The 26027-nt window shown below is 37.8% G+C and overlaps 1 protein-coding gene across 1 annotated transcript in view; it reads left to right on the top strand.

Annotated features, from left to right (window-relative positions):
• The window catches only part of onecut2 (one cut homeobox 2), a 41401-nt gene extending 23397 nt beyond the window's left edge, over nt 1-18004 (top strand). Inside the window, exon 2 of the mRNA XM_082538337.1 lies at nt 14331-18004. Within this exon, the coding sequence (XP_082394463.1) occupies nt 14331-14620 (290 nt within the window). The 3' untranslated portion in view covers nt 14621-18004. The remainder of the gene's footprint in view (nt 1-14330) is intronic.
• The last annotated feature ends 8023 nt before the right edge of the window (nt 18005-26027 follow it).

Raw genomic sequence — 26027 nt, 5'->3', positions numbered from 1 at the left:
GACAAAAGAGGGGGGGAAATGATGGATCGGACAGAAAGAGGACAAAAGATGAAATAACGATGAACAGAAAACAGAAGATGGCACAAAATCTACACACACAGATGCAAAGAAAGGCAGGGAAAGAAAGAGAGAGAGAGGAACTTCCTTTTGTGCAAGAATATCCTTTTTTGTTTCTTGCTGAATGAAGCCTGTCTGTCTGCAAAGGCCCGACAGACATCTGTGGCTTTATATTCAGCTGTATTGATCCTCAAACTCTCTCCGTCTGCGTCTCGGTTTCTTTTTTTCTCAGTCTTCCTCTTTTTCCTTCCATCTGCCTCCGTCTCAGACAGAGGAGAAGTAAAATGGCAGCTGCAGTTTAGTCAGAATCATTGATTTTAATACAGAGGTGGTTTCACACAGGAAACAATGGCCTGTGATCAATATGCTTTGGTGATCAGTGTGACCTGTTTACTGTGAAACTATGTAAGTAATACGTACTGAACCCTGACACAGAGTGATTTGAGGGCCTCTCACTCATATCAATTGTCTGACATGTGTTAACTGTGAAGTTTATAAGCATACAAACATTTTTGCACATTCCAGTAAATATCTGGTGGTGACATGACCCTCGCTTCATTTCTGTGTTAAAGCCATTGTTTGAGCTTCTGTGCTTTGTTGATCTCTGGTGTGTTTTTTTATTCATGGCGTCCAGCTTATTAACTAATCGGCCCTCTACCCAGGCGTAGCGTCATTGCCATCGTGCTGTTGGTTTGTTAGGAGGACTGAATTCAAGTTTATCTCTGTAGCCTGTGTGTGGGGTCAATTCCCACAATTCATCTCTCTGCACCATGCAAGCAGACACCACTGTGGTACCTGGAAAAACTTCTGCATTAAGTTAGCAAAAAGCCTCCAATCATGTTGCAGTGTGCTTTGATCTTAGGGCTGCTAACTACCTTTTATCACTGGAATTCACCGTGAAATGTTTGCTAGCCAGGTGTGGCAAGTGAAAGTGAGAGATTGAGTCTTTAAATTTGCCAGTTCCAAATGTTAAATATACATAAGCTACCCTGACTTCTTACATTACTCTTACTCCCAAAAGTTTAAGAGCATTGCAGGTTTAATGACAGCTGCTTGACTGAATGCTGAAGGATTGATTTGAGTTATCTGTGTCAACATTTTGACAAGTAATTTTCAGTGTTTCTTTATGTTTTTATGTGTGATATTTTTGGTTATATTGGTAAACAGACTTTAATCAACATTATTTATGAAGGGGTTATGTATTAAATAACTAACTTGTTTTACAAGTATCTTTATGACTCTGCATTTTTGTACCCACATTATAATAAATCCAGTCCTTTTTGGTCACTTAAGATTTCGTTACATAACTGTAATGTTATATTTGCTGCAATTTCTGCTTTCCTCGAGACCATATCTCTAAAAGTCACTGTGCCAAAAGCTGATTGCAACTTCTATCTTTTGATAGGAATTTTCTTTCTGGCTGAAAATGAATCGATATAATTCATGACTGACACGTTTGGCAGATTATAGGCCAACAAATCATGTAAAACAGTTTAAATAAACCAAATCAACTTTTGGCATTCTGTCTTCTGTCTTCCTTTAGACTATAGAAGTTTCTGGGAAGAACAGCCATTAGGTGTGATCCCAGTAAACACCTTCCTTCTGAGTTTATGTCCTCAGTTAAATCTGAGTCTGTGTTTGTGACGTCCCGTTTCAAAACACCAAGATGCAAGTGATGAAGATGTTCATCTTGAGGCTATGTCCATCTTTTATGGTGTTTACAGCACAGGAACAGATACTTGCTCATTAGTTCAAAGTAAGTAGTAGCACATTAGTAAAATATAACAATTTCACAAAAACTGAAGCCTTAATGTCAGTTCCAAAAGAGTTCAACCTTCAGATGGTTATTATGACAGGGTAAACTGTCCATGAAGACCAAATCGGATGTTTGTAGCAGTCTCTAAACATGTTTATTTATGATGTAAATTTGAACATTTTAACACTGGAGTCTGTGAGGACTGATTGTAGCCAGTATAAAAGATCACTTTGGTTTCTAAAGTCCTGCTTTATGTTTCCATCGTCACCGTCTTGGTTGCAAAAAACAAGATGGTGATGATGAAGTTTCTGTTCGGGGTCTGACTGTGAAGCCCACGCAGTCAGTAGTTGTTGACTTGTGATTGAAGGGTTTTTAGCCAATAAGCATGTGGTTTCATGTCACAGGTAATCTGTATCCTTTATTTACCGTATTTTCACGACCATAAGACGCACTGTGCTAAAAGGCGCAGTCTCAGTTATGTGTGCCATTACTGTATTTAACACACACATAAGGCGCACTGGATCATAGGGCTCATACAAGTACCGTATGCGTATTTAAAAATAAAGCGGGAGCAAACCTGAGTTCGGTACCTTACTCACATTTTTATTACCAGTAATCGTCATCATCAACAACACACAAGCATACAAGTGTGCGTATTTAAAAATAAAGCAGGAGCAAAACAAAGTTTGGTACTCACATTTTTATCATCAATCAAACCCATCGAAGTCCTCATCCTCTGTGTCTGAATTGAACAGCTGCGCTAAATCTTCATCAAACATGCCAGGTTCACTGTCTTCACCGTCAGAGTCACTTTCCGTGCCGTGCGGCTCCTCGGAAATGATGCCGGCTTTTGCGAAAGCTCGAACAACAGTGCCAGCAGACATGTTAGCCCAAGCATCTACAATCCATTGGCAAATTGTGGCGTAACTCGCCCGGCGCTGGTTTCCACTCTTGGTTAAACTGTGGTCTCCATCGGTCATCCATCGCTGGATGTGTTTGTCGCCGATGTGTTTGCTGCAGTAGGAGCGGAAGATGGCCAGCTTTTCCTTATAATCCGCTGGAAGTTGCTGCGCTACCGTAGTCCTGGTCCGGAGGGAAAAATGGCACCGTTTCATAAAAAGTGAAAGTGAAACTGCTTTTAGCCGAATGGTGACCGTCGAAACGCTTCTCCCGCTCGTTCTTTGCTCGATGATCGCCTTATGTCCGCGGAAACTCAGCTGCGTCTTCTTGACCTGCCGGAGCTTGTTTTCCAGCTTCCTCCACTTGCGAACCATCGATTCGTTAATCTTAAATTCTCTCGCCGCTGCTCGATTTCCATGTTCCTCCGCGTAGCTGATGGCCTTCAGTTTAAACTGTGCTTCGTAAGCGTGTCTCTTTGCCATTTTCAGGGTTGTTAAAACAACGATGTCCTGCATAACGCACATACCTGTTCTTTTATACAGGTATGTGCAATAAAGTCAACGCACACACTTCACCCTTTAGCGTTCTCATGGTGTTCTCTACTACGTCCTCCTTACAACACACAGGGCGCACTGCGCTATAGGGCGCGCCGCACTTTTTGAAGAAAATCTAAGACTTTTAAGTGCGCCTTATGGTTGTGAAAATACGGTATGTTGAACACATGTATTAGTGCTTTTTATTATTCTGGCTTATAGTTTTCCTATTTTTTGTTTTTACGAGTAGAAGAAAGGGATTGTGCATTCATCTCTAAGCACTTCTAATACTGGTGATCTAAAACTCAGCCCTGTCCCTGAACTGTGCCCCGTTTTATCCACTGTCATTCAGACCACTATATTTCTGAGCCATCACACCGTCCGACAGGAATTTGTCACTATTTTGTGAGCGACTCGTCCATTCCCTTTATGTATTGCAAAGTGGGAATTGGCGTCCATCAGCAGCTGGACTCCTGCATGGCACTGTGGAGACCGAGGCTGTCACGGAGGAGCTGCCAGGCTGTGATCTATCTCTGTGGTGGAGATGAAAACAGTCTGTAATGACTCTGCTGAGCTCCCCTCTCCCCGTCTGTAAGATGAAACCAATGCTCGCTGGCTCGCTCACTTCCTCCCTTCAAACTTTTACTCTTTATAATAAGCTTCATTCCTATAGCATCGTACAACGCAGGAGGGAAAATGAAGGGAAAGTTAAACTTGGTTTTAGAGCTAGACCGTGTTTTTTAATTCTTAAAGATGTGAAAGAAAAATCTGGGCTTTAGAAGGTTTAATGTATTTCCACTTCAACCTGTAAGTTCTCACCACATGTGAAGCAACTGTCTTGAAACTGCACACATTTTCAGATGTTCATTTTTAAAAAACATTTCCATAACGTATTTGAACTCAGAAAAAGGGTGAATGTGCATGCATGATTTAACTTTTCCTGCACAACATAGTAATAATATATTCACACTAACAATTTTGGTTTGGTCCCTGGTTTGTGGATGTTCACGCATTGGAAACAATCCTTTCCCCCTTAGTTCATTTACTTTTGAGTTTATGTTATTGTATTATTATTATGTAGTAGCAGTAGTAATAATAATATTATTAATAATAATAATGAAGATCATGAAAAAAGTTACAAAAACTAAACAATATGCATCTATAACAAATGCAAAACTAAAGTCCTTAAAATTACAATTTAAAAACTTGCAAAGAGCAATACACAGAACACAAAATTGTCATGAAGTGCAGGTTTAGGACCCAAATGCAGGACTCAATGTTAGGATGCCTGGGTCGTTGACCCAGGGTTTTGAGTTTATATATTACTTATCATTTCTATGCTTTGGTTTCTTTGTTAGAGTTATGTCTTATGGGTTGTCTCTGTGTAATCCTTAGTTGCTGTCTCCCCTGTCCGCTATATCCCCGTGTCCAGTCAGTGTCTGTGTCTGCCCTGGTCCCACGTCTCTGTTCCCTCTGTTGTAGTGCCTGCATGTGAGTCTGTGTCTTTGGTTCAGTCTGTGTTATGTATTTCCTGTTTTACTTTGAAAGTCCATGTCTGATGTTAATGTATCTGGTTTCACTTCCCCTTGTCTCCTTAGGCCTGATTTGCCCCAGCTGTGTTTCCCTCCTGTTACTCATTCCCTGATTGCTCCCTCTGTGTATTTAAGCCCTGTGTTTCTCTGTGTCTGAGTCGCGATCTACCGTTTACCTAGTTGTGTGTTCTGTTAGTCCGCTGGTTTAAGTTTATTTTGATTTTTTTTCCAGTTATGTTATATTTTGAGTTTTACATTAAAGTTGTTTTGAGTTCACGACTGTCTCCGGAGTCTGCACCTTGGGTCCTATTCCTGTCTCCACACAGCCACTCCTAACACTCAAAGGTTGATATATGAACACAACTGGGGAAAAATGAGCGACAGGTGAACAGAATATAGGGAAGGAATGTAAAGCTAAATGCAAGACATGGGAGACAGGAGGCTCACAAAAACAGCAAGTAGAGACCCAGTACACAGACTAACCTAGACTAACAGATGTTGTTTGAAAATGAAGCCCTCCTGTTTTTGGTTATTATGTCATGTTCTCCTCATCTTTGATAATCCATTCCTCCTTTCTGTGTTTCCTAACTTTTTCTTGCACCCCTCTTTTTCCACTCAGTTTCCACTTATAATCACGGGTGTATCTGAGCTCCATATCTGTGTTTTCACTAGAGATGGCACGATACCACTTTTTTATGTCCGATACCGATATCATAAATTTGGATATCTGCCGATACCGATATGAATCCGATATAGTGTTTTTTAATCAACAAAACTGTTTTTTAAAATATCTTGCTGCATTTTGCAAGTCTGCAAGTTCATACTCAAGTTTAAAACAACAACTACACTAAAGCTATTCTGTTATACCTGTATACAAAAAAAATATTTCATAGTTCAGCAATACTGATCAATCTAATAAACTTAGACCTACACCATCCTCCCTATTCTGGTATTTTAAAGAGTACTTAGCGTAAATATTAAGCAACCTAACTAATAGGGTTCCAACTCCCAGCAACAACAAAATTAAATAAATAAAAAATAGGGAACCACCCCTCACGCGCCACCTCATGATGCTTAATCGACGTAATCAACCTTAATTTGATGCAGTGTGAAAAAAAAATGCACAGAAATCAATTATTTTTCAAGAAATATTAAATAGATTCAACATCTTTCTTCAACAAAATTGCAGACTGCACAGATGGTACCTTCCCAAAGTAAAAAGTACTATAGCTTACTAGGGTATATATATTAGACTTAATAGTCATTATATACAGTAATTGACTTCTATTCATTTTACATCAAATTAAAACTTTGGGTGTCAGATAATTATTTATTAAAAGCTAGACATTTTAAATGAGAATAAGAAAGAAAAGTGTGTCTTTGTGCCCCTTTTCCCTGTTCATGCCCTATCGGCCCCCCTGGCTAAACTTTGCTAGATCCGCCCCTACACAGTTACAGCCGTCAGCTACGTAGAAAAAGATCCTGGAGTAGAAATTAATATTAAATAAATTCTAACAACAGCTTATCAAGCTTAAACGTTCTGCTGTTGTTCAGCCGCTGGTTTGCTCTTTCTGGTGCAAAGTGGGCCAAAAACAAACAAGAGAGACGGACTCGCGACAGAAAAGCCGATCAGCTGATCAGTTTCACGATTGAAGTAGCAGCCGGAGAGCGAGAGGCAGTCGCTTGTTAAGCTTAACGCAGGAATGCTTTACAAACATTCAGAGATGGACTTACACACTTGCTTTACTTCTCTCGGGGATAACTTTGTCGGAGATGAAATGCCAGGTTGCTAGCGAAGCTCCACATGCTATCCAGACCACGACAGGTCCCGCATGCCACAGCCGCTCTATCACGTGATGCATACTGCTCCGACGTGCTAACGTTCTGAGGTGAGTTACAGCGTGTTGCAAGTTTTGTGAGGTGCTTTCGTGATATTTAATGGATCGGATTACATTTTTTATTTTTCTCCGATATCCGATCCAGTAATTTAGGTCAGTATCGGACCGATACCGATACGTAATATCGGATCGGTCCATCTCTAGTTTTCACTTCGAATCGCTGCTTCAATAAAACATCAACTTGACGTTTCTATTGACATTTATTGGCCCTTGACTCTTAAAGCGTCTGTATGATACACTGATGAGTTTGCTGTGAGTGTTACCAGCTCTTGAGGCTCTGTACTTGACTCAACCCCCCCCATTCAAAAATGAAAAGAGAAAGGGCTTTAAGGTGGAGTAGTGCCTCTCAGCTGCCATATTGGAAGACTTGACCTCATGAGCTGAGGTGGGAGAGAGAAGCTGATTGTGTTTTTAAACAGTTCAGCACAGATGTGCACAACATCTGTGTTTGACCTGCGATTCAGATACATAAGATCAGTTTTTATATCAGCCTTCTTCAGAATTGGTTAATAATTAACTTCAGTGAAGTGCTCTTAAATGTGTGTCAGCTGGATTGTGGCCCTTTCTTCTGCAACAGCGGTGCTCCATCCTTTGTTTTGTGCAGATTCTCATCATGTATTATTAGTGAATGTAGTGCGGTTTCGATCTGGCATTGCACGGTCAAAGTCTTCACTTATCCAAGCAATTAATGAGCATCTCAGAGCCCATGCTAGGTAAAGCTGGTGGTTTTTAGCTCTTCACTGACTCAGGTTGTGCACCTTGATATGTTATTCCCACCAGCTCACTGGTTCTGTTGGTTTTTGTTACTAATATTTCAGCTGATTCAAAGAAAGAAGCAAAGTAACTGTAGCCATGTCTACTACCTGACCTTCCATGTCTCTTCGTACAAAGAGCTCTTTGTAGTTCCCACTAGAAAGGTGGTAACATATGCATTTTAATGTATATGTACAATAATTCAGCAATTTTTTATAGTCTATTATAATATTGTGTGTTTAATATTACTAATTATACTGTTCTTTAATGTTAGTCACACTCAGAAAAACAATGAGAGCAGACTGCAGCCTGAGACCACTCGCAGTCAGGTGTCGCCTGCAAAGTGACTTTGGTGCATCAAGATGGCTACAAGATGACAATAAGCCTGTGTCGGCCTGCCATCAGTGGTGGGTGAATTGGGCCAAGTGAGCAATTACATGCGATCTGTTTGCAATAAAACTGTGTGAAATTAGAAAATTACAAATCTGTTGCCTTCTACATGCAAAGAAATTCTGTTTAACTACATCCAGCCAGAGAGTCCAGCCAGAACCTGATAGATCTGAAACAGAAGTTCATCCACAAATACTGACATAATTGCAGCAGTATAGCGATTTAACAACAAAATGGCATAGGTGGTAGAGTCAAGTCTCCTATTGCAGAGACTTGTCGGAAGTCGTGCTCATTACTGCAGACTGATTCAGACTGATTTGTTGGCGTGTTGGCAATTTGTCTCCATTTAGCAATTAGATGGCAACTATTTGTAAAACCTTCATTAGTCTGTCTGAGAATGACAGTGGTCACTCTGAATGTAACCACAATTGTTGGAGACAGATTGCCTTTCAGAGGTGAAGGTGTGGCACGCGACTAGTTGATCCTTTTACCCACTTGGTCTAAAAATTTAGACCAATCGACCACCAACATGAAGTACTTGTGCAAACTCCAAATAGCAATAAAGTCTGTTTATCGAGATAAAAGCCATTTCTGTAGCAGTCTGTAAAGATGTTTATCACTGCTGTAAAGACTTTGTGGAAACTGACACACTTTTGGAGTGAGCCTCAACTGCTCACTAGAGAAACTGCACCCAGAGTTTGCAGCTTAGCAAAAAAAATATTCTCTGTTCCTTTACTCTGAAACATGTTTTTGATTTCACATAAAATGGATCATAGTAACTGGCCAACCCTTAATGACCTATGTCTGCTTTAATAGAACTGAGTTAGCTGTGAAACACAGTCTTGGTTCAGTTCGCCAAATTACTTTTAATAGCCATACTGAAGTATTGAAGATGTATCACCCATCTCAGAAACTAGAAAAAGTTCATCCCCAGGTAGACTGAAGTTTTCCATTAGAATCAGGATTATAACGTCTCTGGTGTGCTCTCTAGCAACAATTCAACAACAAAAGTAAACTGTTATTGGATGACTTAATCATTTTTTATAAATGTTGCAATTTAGTATAAAAGTGGAAAATTTGCAGTGCAGATCAAAGACTTTAGATAATGGTTAGACAATAAAAGCCTTAGCTCTATTTAAGGCTAACTTGTGACTACATAGATGACTATGAGAGTAAATATTGTGCTGGAAATGCTTTAATTGAGATTTCAGTGATGATTACTCAGATGATGTAAAAATAACATGACAGCTGATTCAGAGAGAAAAAAACAGGAGTGATTCTCAGTACTTTCTGCTGATCTCGTGTGCAGTTAGAGACACATTTAGCAACACTCGGATGTCTAGAGTGGCTGAGAAAGCTAATGAAAGGCAGAGGGACCCTGCCTTATTGATCCCATTGATTCAGCCCTTACCTTTAAAGAACACCCACCCCCTCACCCCACCTTTACTCTCACCCCTCCTCAAACCGGTAAACCCCTTTTGAATAATATAATTGTGTGTTTGATCCTTACTGTAACCTCGAACAGAAGAGGGCGCGGGCAGAAAAAAAAAGGCTGAATGAACCACCCAAGCGTGCTTCCATTGAATGTCGTGTGTTCGTGTGTGTGTGGGTGTGTGTGGGGAACGGGAGGGAAGAGGGGTGGTTGTGTTTGATTGCTCCCTTTTTTTATACGTAGATGTGTCTGCACTTTTTTTAAGTTAAAAAAAACTTGTGTGGGGTGAACTGCTGCTGATCTGCTTTTAATTTAGCTACAGTAAGCAGGAAGCGAGAAAGTCAGAGAGAGCACATTTAAAATCTATTTACAGCATGGCAAACTACTTTAAATGGAGCATCTTTAACAAAGCCTGGCAGATAAAAAATATTAGACCACACCTCTATAGGTGTATAAAAGCGAGTACCTAGCCATGCATACTGCCTTTACAAACATACAGTTTCATTGAGTTCAAGTGGATGCCACAGTTGCAACAAGTCATTCCAGCCTAGATATTCCACGATCAGCTGTGAGCGGGATTATTGTAAAGTGTTTAGGAACCCCAAGAAGTGGCAGAGCACATAAAGTTACAGAGCAGGATCACCGACTGCTGAACGACATAGATGAGAAACGCTCTAAGATTAACATCTGCATAAAAAACGTGCACCATGTTGGGGTTTTTCCATGGCCAAACAGCTCAGTGAATTATCAGAACACAGATCTAACCATCCAGGGTACCAATGGGTATTACTGTTCCTCTACATCACAGATGTGAAACATAAGGCTTATGGGACAAAATCGACCCAGCAAAGACTCCGACCTGGCCCACTGGACAGGTTTGGAAAAGTGGATTTTCCAAAGGTTTTGTATCTTTTCCTATTAATAAAAACCTGCCCTGTGACTGAAAAGTAATTGAGCAATATATAAACAATTGAATGACAAGTAAGTTCCTATTTTTTAATATTTTAAATTTCTCTGTTTTACATTGAGTTCTGTGAATTAACAAAACTTGGTTTTATAATTACATAAGTTTAGGCAATGACATAATAGAGCTTTCCTATAATTTTATACATTTATTTCTTACAATTTAAGCCTAAATAGTCATTCTGACAGATTTGTTTCATTTACTACAGCAGCATTTATTCATCACGCAGAAAAACTGAGACTTATTGTTGAATTTGTGATTCTTTTGCATACATTAAGGAATATCAGGATTTAAATTGTAGATAAACTGACAGAAAGGGTAGTTTCACTGTTGAGTGAACTTAATATAAAATGAGTCCCATAATATAAAAAGAATTTGTTCTGTGTCACAGATGTTAACACTGAAATGCAAAAAAATTCCTTTTAGAAACTGGAGTTTATACAAAGAAAAAAAAAAGAAATTAAATTTTAACATTTTAAAATACATTTTTATAATTTGTATGATTTTTGCTACATCCATAGATTATTTAACACTGATGATATAGAGGTCTCAAAGCTCACAAAAACACTTGCATCAAACATGCCACACTTTGCTTCACTGGGCTGAACTGGTGCAGCTTTCCCAATGATGATGCTACGATATCTTTAGGCTGCGGCACTTGAAGTGGTGTAAAATTGATTTGGTTGCAGCTCTGAAAATTTCACGCGGATCATCTAAATTTTTTTCAAGAGTATGTGTACAGCCTACTAAAAGGCTTTCCATCTGGGAGTGTATGATGCTGAAACTTCAGTCTGTGGTGGCTTTGACCGCTGCAGGACTCTGAATGCCTCGGACTTGAATTTAAATGTTTTAGTAAATATTTCTTTTGTGACATTTTATTCTGAAATCAACTTTAGAAACACATAAAAACAACAGTTATAGGGATTATGTGCTGAGCAGGGGTCACATATTCCTGATAAAAAGCTGATTCTAACCATTTCATATCGCTTAAGATTTCATTTTTCCGTCTTCTCAGCCTTTCAGTAGAACTGAAGCTGTGCATGCTTTCAAATTCACACACAAAATATGAAATATTATTTCTCAAAGTCGAGAACATTGTTTCACGCCTATTAAAGCGAGTGTAAAGCCGGGGGTAAACTACAGCAGCAGTATTAGAAACAGGTAGCAATGAAAGCTGTTAATAAGAAGTATGAAGAGTGGTGTACCTCCCTCAGTCTGTTAGCTCACAGTTAAATATTTTATCACAAAGATCATCCAGTAAATAGTCGTGTCCAAAGTCCAACATTTGCCTCTAGTTTAAACTTTGAATTAACAAACCTGTGGCAGATTTTAAGCCCTCTAATTACCTTCATATTAATAACCAACAATCTTTAAAATCTAATTTGAAAATATAAAAGGAGTCCTAAGAAAACATAGGAAATAAATGCACTGTTAAAAAAAATAGTTAAATAATTAGGAATATATAGGAAACAGGTTAAAAGGCTCAACATGCAGAGCAGGTACAGAATAAAGTCATTAGTTGTGATTTAAAATATAATTATTGATATTTGTTGTACATATCTCTTCTCTACAGTCATGATGATTCTGAGATGACTCTCTGACTCTCCCCTTTCTATCTCTGAGGATGAATATATTTTCTCAATGCTGGTTTTTTGGTTTTTTTGGTAACAGCTGCCTTCATTTTCAGAGATCAACAGTGCCACCTGTCAGTGATACACTTTAACTACAACCACAAGACTCCTGACAGCGAGAACAAAGGAAGAGGAATCTCTCTCCACATGATTAACAGCACAGACACAAAGACATTCACACTTATCTCCAGACGCCTTTTTGAAAGGCACCTCCTGAAATTCAACTCAAAGGGGGAACATATTTCAAAGTTAAGGCAGTTTTTCCTAGAAAAGTCCAAAAAAGTGTTTCCAAAAATACCAGAACCTGTATAAATGCTCCGCAACGAGGTTTTAGCCAGCAAAAATCACCAATTCCTTTCTTAGTCAGATTCTTTAATTGGTGTTTGTTTTACTCATGTACAATATTTCAGGGTCATGAATGGTCAGAACCAACAGAAAAATGTCTCTCAGACCAAGTAAAAAAAACAAAGTTGTCGTTATGGTACAAGGACTGATTGTGTTTATAGGACTAGTCACTCCTTAAAGGCCAGTTCTGAGCTTAAAAGGTAATATCTGGGGGAACGGTGCATTTTTAAATCCATCTGTTCCTGTAATGAGACAGGGAAACAAATAAAGGTGCTGTCCTTAATTAATTTAATCTTGTCAGGTCGCTAAATGCTGAGATACAAAGCTGGGAGAGGGATGTCACTCTGTGTGTGTGTTTACAGAGAGGATAGTTTCCCCTTACATAATAGTTTTGTGACTGAATTGAGTCCTTAACCTGATTCGTATTGATCAGCTCTGACTCGTGCATACTTAATTCAGGGAGGTAATCAAATCAAACACACAGACCTCCTCATCCTCCTCCTCTGCCCTCTCTGGCTGCTATACAGCAGCAGACACATTTCAGGTGTTAATCAGTGACAGGAAAACTACAGTTACTTCATGATGGAAAATGGTGATCCCTCGGCACTCTGATCTAGTCAGAGAGGGTCAATGCAAGTATCGGGCTAAAATGCAGCTCTACACCAAGATAAAGGAGACAGCTCCAGCCCACAATAATCCAAATCTTTGATTCAGGCTGAGGTTGTACACGTAGAGGCAGTCAGCGAAAACAAACACTTACAGGAAAGGAGCAGGCATCAGGTTAAAAACAAACAGCTTTAAAGGTCATACACGAATAAAAAAAACAACAAAACCAGAAAATCACAAAGAGCTGCTGAACTGCAACAAGAACAAAAAGTGGCAAGAAAGTCGAGCGAGCAGGAGGAGAAAGACTGGAGGGCTGTGTATGTATTAGAAGGGCTGATTGGCTAATTGGGGACAGGTGTGGTAGACTTAGCACAGGTCAGCCTACCTTCAACTTGCTGGAAAAACATCACATAGAAGCTTGTTTCTTCCACTGAAAATAACATTTTTTGGCAACCAGAAGTCACCATTTGGGGTTATTATCTCAAAAGTTCAACTTAATAACTCAAAATTTCAATTTTTTTTCTTGATTTTGAGTTAATTTTTGAGTTATTACATTAGAGTTACTCAAATGTAATAACTCAACTGTTTGTTTTTTCAGTGGCAGAAACAAGTTTACGCAATGACAATCAGATAGTGCTTCCTTTTGAATTATGGAAAATAAATGTCTGCTTTCCTCTCATTAAGGATGCTCCAGTGTATCTTCTGCTAAAGGAAGTAAAAAAGAAAGCACTGGAGTAACTTTCCTTACTATTTAGAGAATCCTACTAGCTGTTACTGTGACTGTAAGAAGATATTGCCAGGCCACTTCACTAAGTTAGGATCCTTAAAGTTTAAAGCAGACATGACTTCAAATATTAAAGGTCACTTTTTGAGCATTACATGATGTGCTTTAGGCAGGCAGATGCAAAACTAAAGTTTTTTTTTCTTTTTGGAAAAAGGTGCACAGAAAAAACAAGTACACCATCTTAACATAATCAGAGGTTGGAAGAAACACTCACAGCAAGGTGGCAAGTAAAGCAAACACAGTACACAGTCCTGATGGTATTAAACAAAATCACACATAAGAGTATATCTGTCATAATTCAACAGATGAGAATTCAAAGTTCAGTGCAGTCTTACTCTGGTTGTTCACTTTACACAAATAAAGCTTGATTGCCAGATTTTACCACAGTCTATACAACCAAATCCATCAGGAAATGAACCAAGTAGGCTAGAGGTTAAAGCACACTTAGATACCAAACGATCATGCAACTCCTGTGTTTTCTAATCAGTGAAACATCACAGCATGAGCCAAGTAAGTAAAGTTCAGCCCGGTGGCACAATGGAAAACATGGCGAGACAGAAGGTACACAGATCAGATCAACACAGGAACATGAGCATCTGTAAACAAGACCTTCTGTTTGTGTTTCGTGTGAGGGACACTGCAAGATCCCCCTCCAATATTTAACTGTTGTTCAAATGCAAACAATAACACTTTTCTATTTTTCCCCTCTTATTTTTTCTTTCCCCCACCCTCTCACACTTGCTTTGCAGCGTGCAAGAGAAAGGAACAGGACACGTCGAAGGACCGCAACAATACGCCAAAGAAGTCGCGGCTGGTCTTTACCGACTTGCAGCGGCGCACCCTGCTGGCCATCTTCAAGGAGAACAAGCGGCCGTCCAAAGAGATGCAGCTCACTATCTCGCAGCAGCTGGGCCTCGAACTCACCACCGTTAGCAACTTCTTCATGAACGCCCGCCGCCGGAGCCTGGACAAATGGACAGACGACGGAGCCAGCCCTGGCGGCCAATCTTCAGCGTCAAGCACTTGTACCAAAGCGTGATAATAGAGAGCGAGGAGGGGAATGGGGAGTCAGGGAGGGGGTGGGAGTTTTGGGGAGGGATGGAGGGCGCGGGTTGAGGTTTCGTCCAGTTGAAGCGTGGAGGAAAACCAAACTTTTTACTCTTTTTGTTTGTCTGGTTTTGTTTTGGGTTTTTTTTTGCTTTTGTCAAGAGTGACAAACTGAGAGAGGGGCTGCTCACTGCCACGACTTGTTTTAGCCAAACCGCCTTTTGCAAATTCATCATACATCCATTAAGAAGCTGAAGGGTAAATTAATCTTTAGTGCATTCAAACCTCACTGACGTTCACTGCTGATGTCTCCTTTTGGACAATAAGCTGACACGCTAGCCCAAATACCAAAGACGAGAAGACGATGCGTGTTTTCTATTATGCAATATAAGCTAGAAACCAACCAAACAGGAATGCAAGGAAAGCTTTAAGACCACAGAATGTGATAGAAGCTCGGAGATAAGCAGGAGTTGTGTGGAAATTTTGTGGTATTTCTAATCTCAAATGTCCAAAGCCGACACATCAGTTCACGAAAGAATCCTAATTTAGAAGCTGGGTTTCAGAAACTGCACAATCAAAGTTTGTTATTTATCTTGAAAACAGAAGGTAGTTCTTTTTCTTCACAGGATATCTGGACAGTTTTATTCAAAATAACATTAATAGTTACTCCAGCTCAGTATTCTGCTGATAAAAATGTATCAGTTTATCTGATATACAACAGCATTTTCAGGAGAAAAAAAAAGTCTAAAAATTTTACAATAAAAATCTCACAATTTTAGCTGTAGGTTATGACTTCAATCTTTAAAAAAGTTTAGAGTTTTTCCTCATTCATTTCAGGATTTCTTATTTGTTATACAATTCTTGATGTTCTTTTCTTCCTTAAAGATTTTGAGGGTTTGTTTTTTTTTTTTGGTATATTTCCTGTAAATTTCACACTAAAAATCTAGTTAATTTAGCCTTTTTTCTTGTAAATTTCCAAATCGTACCCCTCAAAATTCAGATTCAGCCTTTAATAGCTCAAAGAGTCTTTTATATATTATTCAGGAAGATTTTTTGGCTGTGCAGTCTCTGTTTTTATCACAACTGAGGAGTTGATTTCTAACATGTTCTATACAAATTTTAATGTGAAAATAGGAAGCCGATCCCTTAAATGCATGTGATCAATAACCAACTCTTGTTTATAAAATGACAAAATTTCCATAGCTTTTTGGATAAAACATGTAAAGATTTGGCTCTTTAAAGGGGAACGTGAGGATTTTTTTTTCTTTTTAAGTTAGGAAATGGCAAAATATGCAAGCACAAACACACACACACACACACACACACACACACACACACACACAAATACTCACCAAGGCACATGCAACTTCTTCATAATTTGAGCCAACTACAAGCTTCTCAGCATATTTAGCGTTTGATGGAGTATTACTGTATAATATATGAATATATATGATGTACGTGAGCACAATCTTGAAGCACATTTTCTTTGCAATAGAACCGGGGCTCTCTGCCAAGCCGAGTGGTCATCACATCTTAGAAAACTCAGGATGCCATTTTTTTTAAACAGTGGCTGAAATCCATTCAGCGTCTGTTGTCACATAATGTACTGTACGAATGTACAAACAAACATGCAGACACACAAACTGATTTCAGACACACACACAAATTTAAAGAGTCATTTCCCAATCACTTCCCTGAATTCACAGCCAAACCAAAGCTAAGCTCCAGTTTACCCTTGCTTCACCTACCCATCACTTCTGTTACCATAAACGCATCCATTAGGGCAGCACACTCCACAAAGCATCTTAGCATTAATACCACCTTGGTTTGCAAAGAAAAACGAGGTTTTCAAACCAATGAAAGTCAGACTAGAGCTGAAATTTATAACCATGTGACCAAAATCTGTGATCCTCAAGGTGGTGAACTAAAAGTAGGATGGGGATAATAGTTCAATATTATTAACATTAAATCTAAGACAATAAAAAATGTCAAGAAGTTCTGGGCTTTAAATTAGTCATCCGCAAGAACCCTGCAAACATCTTGGCATTAAATAAGCATCGGCCGGCCAGCCGCCTTTTCTCACCATCTAGTTGCATCTATTCTGTTGCACTAGAGTTAATTTCTTATTGAACAAACACTAAGCAGGTGACATTTAGGTTTATAATCTTGACATTATCCCCAGTTTAAATCGGAAAGATGCCACAAAAATGCTCCTACATTGGTTTCTTTGGACCCTTAAGTCAAAATTTGTGAAAAAAAAAGCACAATTATTGGGAAAACAAGGCTACGTTATGTTGAGAGTGATTTCTACCGCTCTTTTTTAGTCAACCACAAAAAATATTGAAACCAAAACTTTAACTTTTTTTAAGAATAAAGAATGTTCTGGATTGAAAATCTTTTGGTATAAATCCAGTTTTAAGCCAAGATGCTTTTTGGAAAGCTTTGATCTGCCCTCACTGCTACCACAGGTAAGCAAACCAAAACCTCCCACTGCATCAACACATCCGCAGAACCAGTTAACCATCTGAGCCCAAGAAGGACAAACTGTCCAGGCGAATCAGGGCCTTTGTAATAGTTAAAGAGGACAATCTAAAGACGATGCCTGGTTAGTCTGTCTCTTCCAGAGGGTCAGTGGGTTGGAAAAGAGCATTTGCTGCAAACAAATGATCTTTGATAAATGTGTACATCAAACTGTGCTGATTTATTAAGATAAAGCAAATGTCAACTTGAAAAGATCAGCTCTAATGCAATGCAAGTTTGAGGACAACACTCAAAAATGTAGTTTGTTTGCAGTGTAGGAAAGTTGGATGCTTGGTAAAAGGGATGGACAGTCAACAGACAGATGGGCTGTGACACAAAAACTAGACTCTTCTGCCCATATTTGTGACTGTCCTTGTGTCCAAGCATCCATAGCTACCAAATCCTCCAATACCCATTGATTTGAAGGTTTTACTGTCACACTTTACAGCCTTTACACATGATGTAAATACTAACAAACCCACAAAACCTCAAGCACCATCACCTCCAGCTCAGTTTTGGCAGCCTTTACCATTTGCAGTCACTTCATCAATCATCTTTCACTCAAGCTATCAAACCAAAAAAAGAAAGGAAACCAAACCAAAGGAAACGCGCCAGTCAGCAGCCCCTGCTCCTTAGAAACCCCAGGCTGAGTCTTGGCCTGGTTAGAGGCAAGCCAAAGGCTTTAAGAACGATTTAACATTAAAAAAAAAAAAAAAAAGGACACTTAAGACTTTTTCTATTTATTGACAAATCGAAACCAAAGAAAACTTTTTTTCTGCACCTAACTGTTCCAACAAATGGGAAAAACTGATGATGGAAGAGAATTATTACCAAAAAAAAGAAAAAGAAAAAAAGAGTGGCACCGACAACGTCGAGGATGGAGGACAACGATGACAAGGGAGGACATGAGGAAGGATGACACCACGAGAATGGAGAAGTAGCTTTGTTCTGCCTGATATTAAGTCAGGCAATCTTTAAGGGGAAGCAAGTTGGGGACTGAAAAAGGGTAAAACCACATGAGAAGGAGGGAAGGAACGAACGGAGGACACCGTTGACCATTTTCTTCCCTTCGATCCACCCAAAAAAAGGCAGAACATTAATGTGTTTCTCACGGTTGAAGAGTGTCTTTAACGTGTGCCTATGCAGTTTTTCAAAGTAAAAAAAAGGTTAAAAGAACAACAGAAACCTCATCAGCTAACAAACCAAAGATTCACCGTTAACTCCAGTAGCAGTTCTCCCCCCCCAAATAAAATACCCATTTTTGTTAACCAGCATGAACATACCTGCAGCATATGTACTGTTGATAGTGGTGTGTTGTTGTTTTTTATTATTATTGTTGATCACCTGTTATACATTAAACATTAAAGGTTAGCTTAAAGGCTAATTCAACTTGTTCATTGGTTGACTTTAAAGCAAGTAGTATTACCTTCAGTCTAATTTTATTAAAACCAACAAATTCAGTCAACGTGTTTCATTCAAAGAACTCACTTTGATTACGAGTTAGCTAGCTGGCTTATACACTATTCTGGATTCTTATATTAGCTGATCTAGCTTGTATTTTAAAACAATTTGGATTTTCAGCAATCATTTAGCTTTATTAAAACCAACAACCTTAGCCAACATTTTTCTTTTGAAAACTTTACTTGGATTGCAAGCTATCTAGCTAGCTTATCAGATAGTTTTAAGCTGTTCTGGAAGTTAGCATAAAGGCCATCCCAAAGCCTTGTTTATCATTTGATTTTAAAACTAGTAGCATTTCCTTTATGCAGTTAGCTAACAAACTTACCCAACATGTCTCTTTCAATTAACCTAGTTTGATTGTAAGCTAGCTAGCTAGCTACTTCTAAGCTTTTAAGGTCATGAGCTTGCAAAAAGCTAATTTTATTTTTCTGTGGATCATTTACCCCAAACTTACAGCTTTTACTTTTATTGGTTGTTCCTTCAGCATGGCATCAATGTAGCCATCATTACCTGCAAACTTTACCACCAGACCACACCACACATAAAAACAATCTTCTGCTGCACACCGAGGGAGAACTACTTGAGTATTTGGAAAATTCAAAAGTTTCTCCCTTTTAGCTTTTCACACAGGTCAATGTCTACCTCCAACTCCAATAGGACAACATATTTGAGCTTGGTGAATTAGCATTAAGAAACAACATCAGCTAGTTGTGATGCTTGCACCCAGTTTAAATATTCTAGCTAGTTGCTGTTGTCTAGCACACTTCCTGCTATGGAAAGAATGACAGCGGTAGTGCTATTTGAACTGTACAGTGCATACCAAAGATTTTTTGCTGTACTAACAGTAGCACACTGTCACTTTTCAATCAGTTTATTTTATGCCAAGTCTGACTTTGTGCTTTTCAACCCAAACCCAGCTAAAAATCTGTTAAAGAAGAAAAAGCTGCATGCTGTTTAAGATCAGATTTGGACCACTTACAAACCTGTACAATAATCTATTCTATCATACAGTATATAACAATAATTACTGTAACCCTGAAGTGAATTTCAGCTGACGGACTAAAGCACGGCTGGCTAGGGTTAAAAAGTTTTTAAAGTTGGATAGAAGGTTTCTGTAAAAATTGTAGCCCAACTTGCCATGCTGTAGGAGAAACCTAAAAATCCCCTTTCTGTAGCAAAGAAAGCTCATGTTAGCTTGTTCCTTGGGGGGAAGAACTATGCTGCTGCTCCGTGAATACAACAACAATAAATAAAACCAAACCAAAAAAGACCAAGTCGACATCTGCTGAGAGAAACTGCTAAAATATCGGTCAAATAGCTTTATCCTTAGTTTTCTCTCTGTCTTTCTGTATGTAAAGCTTCTAGTCCAAAGAAATCCTCCACCCACCTGGCTGTCCCGTCCTGCTAACAGCGCCCAAGGAGGGGGCGTGACTTACAGTTCAGGGGGTGGTGGCCATTTTCCATTCCTAGTTGCAGTTCGTCTGGATTTAATACAGGCTAAACCTGCCAAACTAACAAAAGATAAATGAAAATGAAATAGGAAGGGTATGAAACCAAAAACAGTCCCAAAGAGGTTTTCATTGCTTGTTTTTAAGTACTTAAAAATTATTTGCCAAATTTACTACTACTGTATTCCTTCTTAGGGTTTTTTTTTTTTGTGTGTTTTTGCAATATGCGATTTTTTTATTTAATGTAATTTATATTTTTAATTGTGAATTAATTTAAGCGAACACATTTTTGTTGCCAAATCTCCCTCTTAACCCTTTTACCCTTGATGATTAGCTTTGCCAAAGTTTACACTGTATTTTTCTTTTCCTTTCTGTTCGATGCTGTATTTATTTATGAGGTGTTTTAGAACACGCTAGTTTTGTACTTATTAATAATTTTATGTTATTTAATTAGATGTAATTGTTTTTTGATGAATATTTATGAGTATTTAAGAATGTTAGGTGCATCAAAGATGCAGTGCATTTGCCAGGCCTGTTAATTTATTCTTAGCTAGCTTTACTTTAAAGCAAATGAGATGTTGTGTTATGAATGTTTAGACTTAATGACAGAACAATGTAGAAATGTCAGATTAGACTTGCGTACTTCTGAATGTGAACACTTGCTCTCACTCTTTAGCTAATTTATTTTTTGTTTGTTTGTTTGTTTTGTTTTTGTCCTGGTAATTATTTTTTAATTTTTTGTAATGAAAACAATCTCTTTATGACAAATATTAGCCTACCGAATGATGAGCACTGCATCTGTTTCCCTTTTCTTCCCTGTGATTTTTGTGCTTAATTTTGTTAATTTGTTTGCATCCTGCTGACCATTGTTGAACAAGCAATGAATTTGAGACTGGTGTTCTAGTGACACTTGATCAGGTGAAGTGAAGGGCCACATGTTGATATGAACTGACTCGCCAAAGATAACTGGAGTCCTTGAGAGGCCAATAAACTGTGTGTGTTTACATCCACGCAGCTCACACCCTGGTAAAGCTCGTATTCATATAACCACATGTACACTTCTTCAAAAGCATATTTGAGGTAGTGACTTTTTTAAGGTATATTTGTCACATTTTTAATTCAGCAAAACAAAAATAATTTATAAGAAATGGACTAAATAAAGAAAAATTTTAATTTACTTTTACAGCTGTAGGACATAATGTCAGATGTTTACGAGATATTTGTTTTATAGGGCACCTGTATATTGTATATAAAACATGGGTGTAACCACATTTTAAAGCCTCACTTTTTGGTTGTTACCATCTTGTTTTTATGAAGCAAAACATCACATGTGAAAAGTAGGTCAGTCTCTTGTCTCTTTTGCTTTAAATGCGACGATAATTTATAAAAAGTAACATTGTTATATCTTTAAGAAGACTTAAACTAAGACCATAAACTTATCAGAAAGGTTTGGGGCTTTTTTTTTTTTTACCATGGTTGCAAATACTGTGAGAAATGGGGTCCTTTTCTTATGGACGTAAATGTAACTTGACTTCTTTTTGCAACCAGAGCAGCAACCTCTGCTGACTATTATAAAGAAAGTATGTTTAAGACAGTTATACACTGGCTTCACTTTCCAGGCTAAGATCAAAGGTTACATCCATCTTTTATACACAGTATATAAGTATTTTGCTGCCAAAAATTGATTTTTTTTTCTCAAGAAATCAAACCATATTCTCAAGCATGTCCTCTACAAACTTAAACCGTGTCCTTGCCCAGGCACTATAAACAGGATGTGAAATAACTGCTGGTATCAGGATTTCAATGTGTATGACTGCGTGAATGCCAACACACCAACTTGTTTCACTTATTACAAAGGAAAAATGAGGAGTCCCTTAAAGCTAGCTGCTTCCAAGACTGACTTTGTCTGTTGTGTGTAAAAAGAAAAAAAAACTTTCTATTTCAATAGTGAGAACCAGAGAGGCTACCTCACTGACTTTCCATTTGTCCTTTTAATCGTGTTGATGAAACCAAAGAAACCAAAGATTTGTTTCCTCTTCGGTACGGTCTGCGCTCAGCTCCATGCTTTTGTACTTTCTGTTCTGTTTAATAATCCCACAGATTCTACATTTTCTTGTCTCTCTTATTCTTACTTTCTCTTTCTCACATTTACATGTTTCTCTTTTAGCTCCACTTGGCCTCTTATCTTCAAAAAGTGCAAAGAAGGTGAAAAGGCAGACTTTGTGTAGGCTCGGGCTATATGCAGAATATCAGGGCTTTATCAGTTGTAGGGGTATTAATGTTCAAATGACTTCAACTAAGTCATTTGAACATTTCATGCGATGAGCTTCGGAGTTTGGATTCCAAATTCAGAAATACACTCAACTGAAGATCAAAAACAGCCCCATGATTTAATGTAAAAAAAAATTAGCATCTGTTATAAATATTTTACAGCTGAATGTAGTTGGTAAATTAACTGCTGGTAAATAAAAGGGCCTCAATGTCACTTAAACTATGAGTAACGTCTTAAAAAATGTAAAAATTCAATGTGATGTGATAATATAAAAAAAGTCTGATTTTGTACAGTTCCTCTACTCATATTCTGGTTAATTGGCCTAAAAATAAGGAAAAAATAATAAACGAAGCTAAAACTTAACTGATAGTGTTTGTCTTTTCTAATTAATCTACTGCAACATTAATATTAAGAGTCACTGAGCTAAAATTGGACTTTGCTAAGGCCCGTTTCAACTAAACTTGACTGTATGACATATGAAGTAAGGCCTTTACTTTGAGACACAAAAGTAAAAATTACCAAAAATTATACAAGAGTGAAAAAAATAGCCCTTTAAACAAGTCCCAACACCTTGTGTATGAGATGTTTTCTGTTCAGACACCCACGTCATGTTTATTCATCATCAGTACTGTGTTTGAGCAGGAAGAAGCCAAATGAACTACTTCCAGGATGTGTCAAAATGACTCAATCATGTCCATTATGATGGTGATAAAAGCCAGTTAGACTAATTTTACTTAAACAAAAAAATACTTGGTAATTAGCATTGAAAACTAGGCTGAGTTGGAACTTGTGATGGCTCTACATTTATAGTCTTAATGGGACCTTTTATATTTATCGCAGCAAAAATTTCTGGCACAACTTCACCTACTTCCAAGGTGCATGGAGAGGATGAAAGAATTCACAATGCAGGAACTCCAGCAACACTTGAGGGAAGATGAACAACTTTAATAATTGACCGATGCGTTTCGGCTTTTGGCCTTCATCAGGGTCATAGTAAAACATTGTAGAAAATTGCTTAAATACTATTTAAATACTAAATAAAATACACTTTGCTTTTCCAAACCAGGATGCTTTGAAAACAAAGAGAGCGCTTTTGTTGCAAAGTATGAGATAACTTTGGATGAGTGCCTTTTTTGAACCAAAGCAAAGTCTAGATCTGTTGATGTGCTTTAAATGTCCTGTTCCCATGAAATAAGAAAAACCTCAGTGTGGATGCCACCACTGAGTGTCTTCACTGCTCTGTGGTGCTTTGCAGTGTAATGAAAGCGAAGAAATACATTAAATACCAAAGGTTTCCTCTTCTACGTACTATTCCTTCCCTGTTCTTTGTCTTTTCCCAGCTGGGCTTTCACAGGATGATCTGGTTGATGTTGTGCCTGTATTAACTGACTGAAAGATGTCAATGTCATATTTGCTAGAATTAACAGAGACATTAATGAAAAGTTTGACCTCTTGTCCTTTTGTAAATGTGGAAAGCCAAAGAGACATAAAAACTTTTTTTCTGCCATTTTTCCTTGTTTTTGTTAAAAGAAAAAACAAAATACTTAATGCTATAATCATCTACTGTAAGTTTAATGCATACTGGAACAGGATGGCCAATCAGATTGTATTTTGTTTATTACAAGCAATACTCTAAAAGGCAAGAAACCTGTCTTCACAATTAATGCATGTTGGTCCAACCAGGAACCAACACAAAGATAAGTAGATTTTGACCCTCCATAGATATGGAAAGCCACAAAAATAAAACTCTTATGTTTTACAAACAATATAAGTTTGCTTTATGAGTTCCAGACTTTGCAAATCAGTACAAATATTTGTGTAGATCACAAGAAGGCAAATCCCAGTTTTGCGAGGATTTTGCTTGTACAGTAAAAGAATGAACAGTTTTTCCATAATGTGGTAGAACAAAAAGCCTATGTATTCTGTTACAGTGTTAAAAATGTAATTTTTAAAAACAGATAAAATCTTATTAGATATTTCTATGATTATGCTACAAAGCAGTTTCTTAGATAACACAAAATTCATCATTTTCATTGTGGCTTTATTCAGCGTCTAATGTACAAAAATTAATGTCATGATTAATCATTGCTTGCTTCAAGTTTACTTACCATTTTACCATGACTGATGATTCCAATTGTCAAACTTTGACAGTGATGAATGAAATGTTTGGCATCTTGGCCAAAGACACAAACAATTTGCATTTTTGGTCTTTGCTTTTCTTTCTCAGTTTAATGTAATATGCTAACAAACTAATTTTCTCAATTTCTCCAGTTACTTCATGACATCCTTGAAATAAATTATTTTTTTTTAATTCTTGGCTTTCTATGTGTACAGAAAGTCAAAAATAAATGTTTTATAATACACATAATTTCAAGTGACCTGGAATTTTCACAGGGAAATATGGAATATCTTTGTGCACTGAAGCCAACGAGACATAAAATTTTAAGTAAATAAAGTGATGAGAAAAGAAAGATTTTCAGTACAACAAAAAATATTTCACAATTGTTGCATTAGTTTTATTATTTGTGAAAGTAACTCCAGTGTGCAAATCTGATGGAATTTTAAAGTCATTTCACACAGCAAAAGCTGTGCAGATTCTCTAATGTTGACTCCATTTTTGGTTTCAATTGTAGATCTTGTTCTTGAAATGAAAATTTTGCAATCTTGAGCAAGACAGAAACCACAATACTCAACTAGATCTGGTGGAAAATTAGCTCTTTGTTTTCCTCTTTTCTGTTTCTTCTTCTCTTTTTAAATGGTCGCAAAGCTTTAAAAATAAAACTAAACATGGAGACAAACTTATGAGCGTTGTGCGCAGACCGTGCTCTCTTTACCAAACTGTTGCAGATATACCTCATAGACACTAGTGTTAGGATGATGTTATTATAGCGTATGTCATAAATTATTCACTTGCTCTTCTTTCTTTTTTTGGTAACTGTGACTTTAAAATAAAACAAATGTGGGGAAAAAGCTTTATACATTTTTAATTTGTGATTTCTTTTTTGTGATAGCTAAAAAGGTGCGCTAAAACCAAAAATTAAAAATGCTTGTCTTCTTCTATGCTCTTTCTTGTTGATGTATTGCTGTTCTCCGTCTATCCCATCTGCCAAGGATTGAAGGACACATCATTTTAAATCTTATTTTTTGGCTCTTTTAAAGGGGGTTTTTGTCCCCTCGTATGGATATTTTTGGGATTGGGAACATTGTTGGAATGATGTCACAATCTACATGTTTCAGCCCAGAATAATAACGGCTGCTTTCATGTACTTCTTTTACATTTTTAGTTTTGGTTTCTTTCCTTACCAGTGCCGTAATGCTAGCATCACATTACATAACCCATACAGCAGTTCTATAGCCCAGATTTTATGCATGAGTATAATTAGCTAGCCATGTAATGCATTGTGAGTCTTATTATTAACCATCTTCTTGTTGTCATCTTCTTGATTCATTTTCATGACTATATGCTGTACACACAGACCCTTGTGTTGCATCTCGCATTGGCACACCTTTGACCTCCTGATGTTTAACCTGATAACTTGTTTCCATTTGGAGTATTGAAGCATCAGCACCCACAGTGAGAAGGGATTATCAGGGTACTGATAGTTTAAAGGAAAATTTATCATACAATTTAGAAGCTGGCCCTTCCTGTGATCGTTAAAGTAAATGTGATGCCTTTGACGTAGAAACGGTTTTGACTG

This window comes from Aulonocara stuartgranti, assembly GCF_965226115.1.
Source record: "Aulonocara stuartgranti genome assembly, chromosome: 7".
In the NCBI taxonomy this organism is placed as follows: Eukaryota; Metazoa; Chordata; class Actinopteri; order Cichliformes; family Cichlidae; genus Aulonocara; species Aulonocara stuartgranti.
The sequence above is the reverse complement of the archived record's forward strand: the minus strand, read 5'-3'. Positions and strand labels throughout refer to the sequence as shown.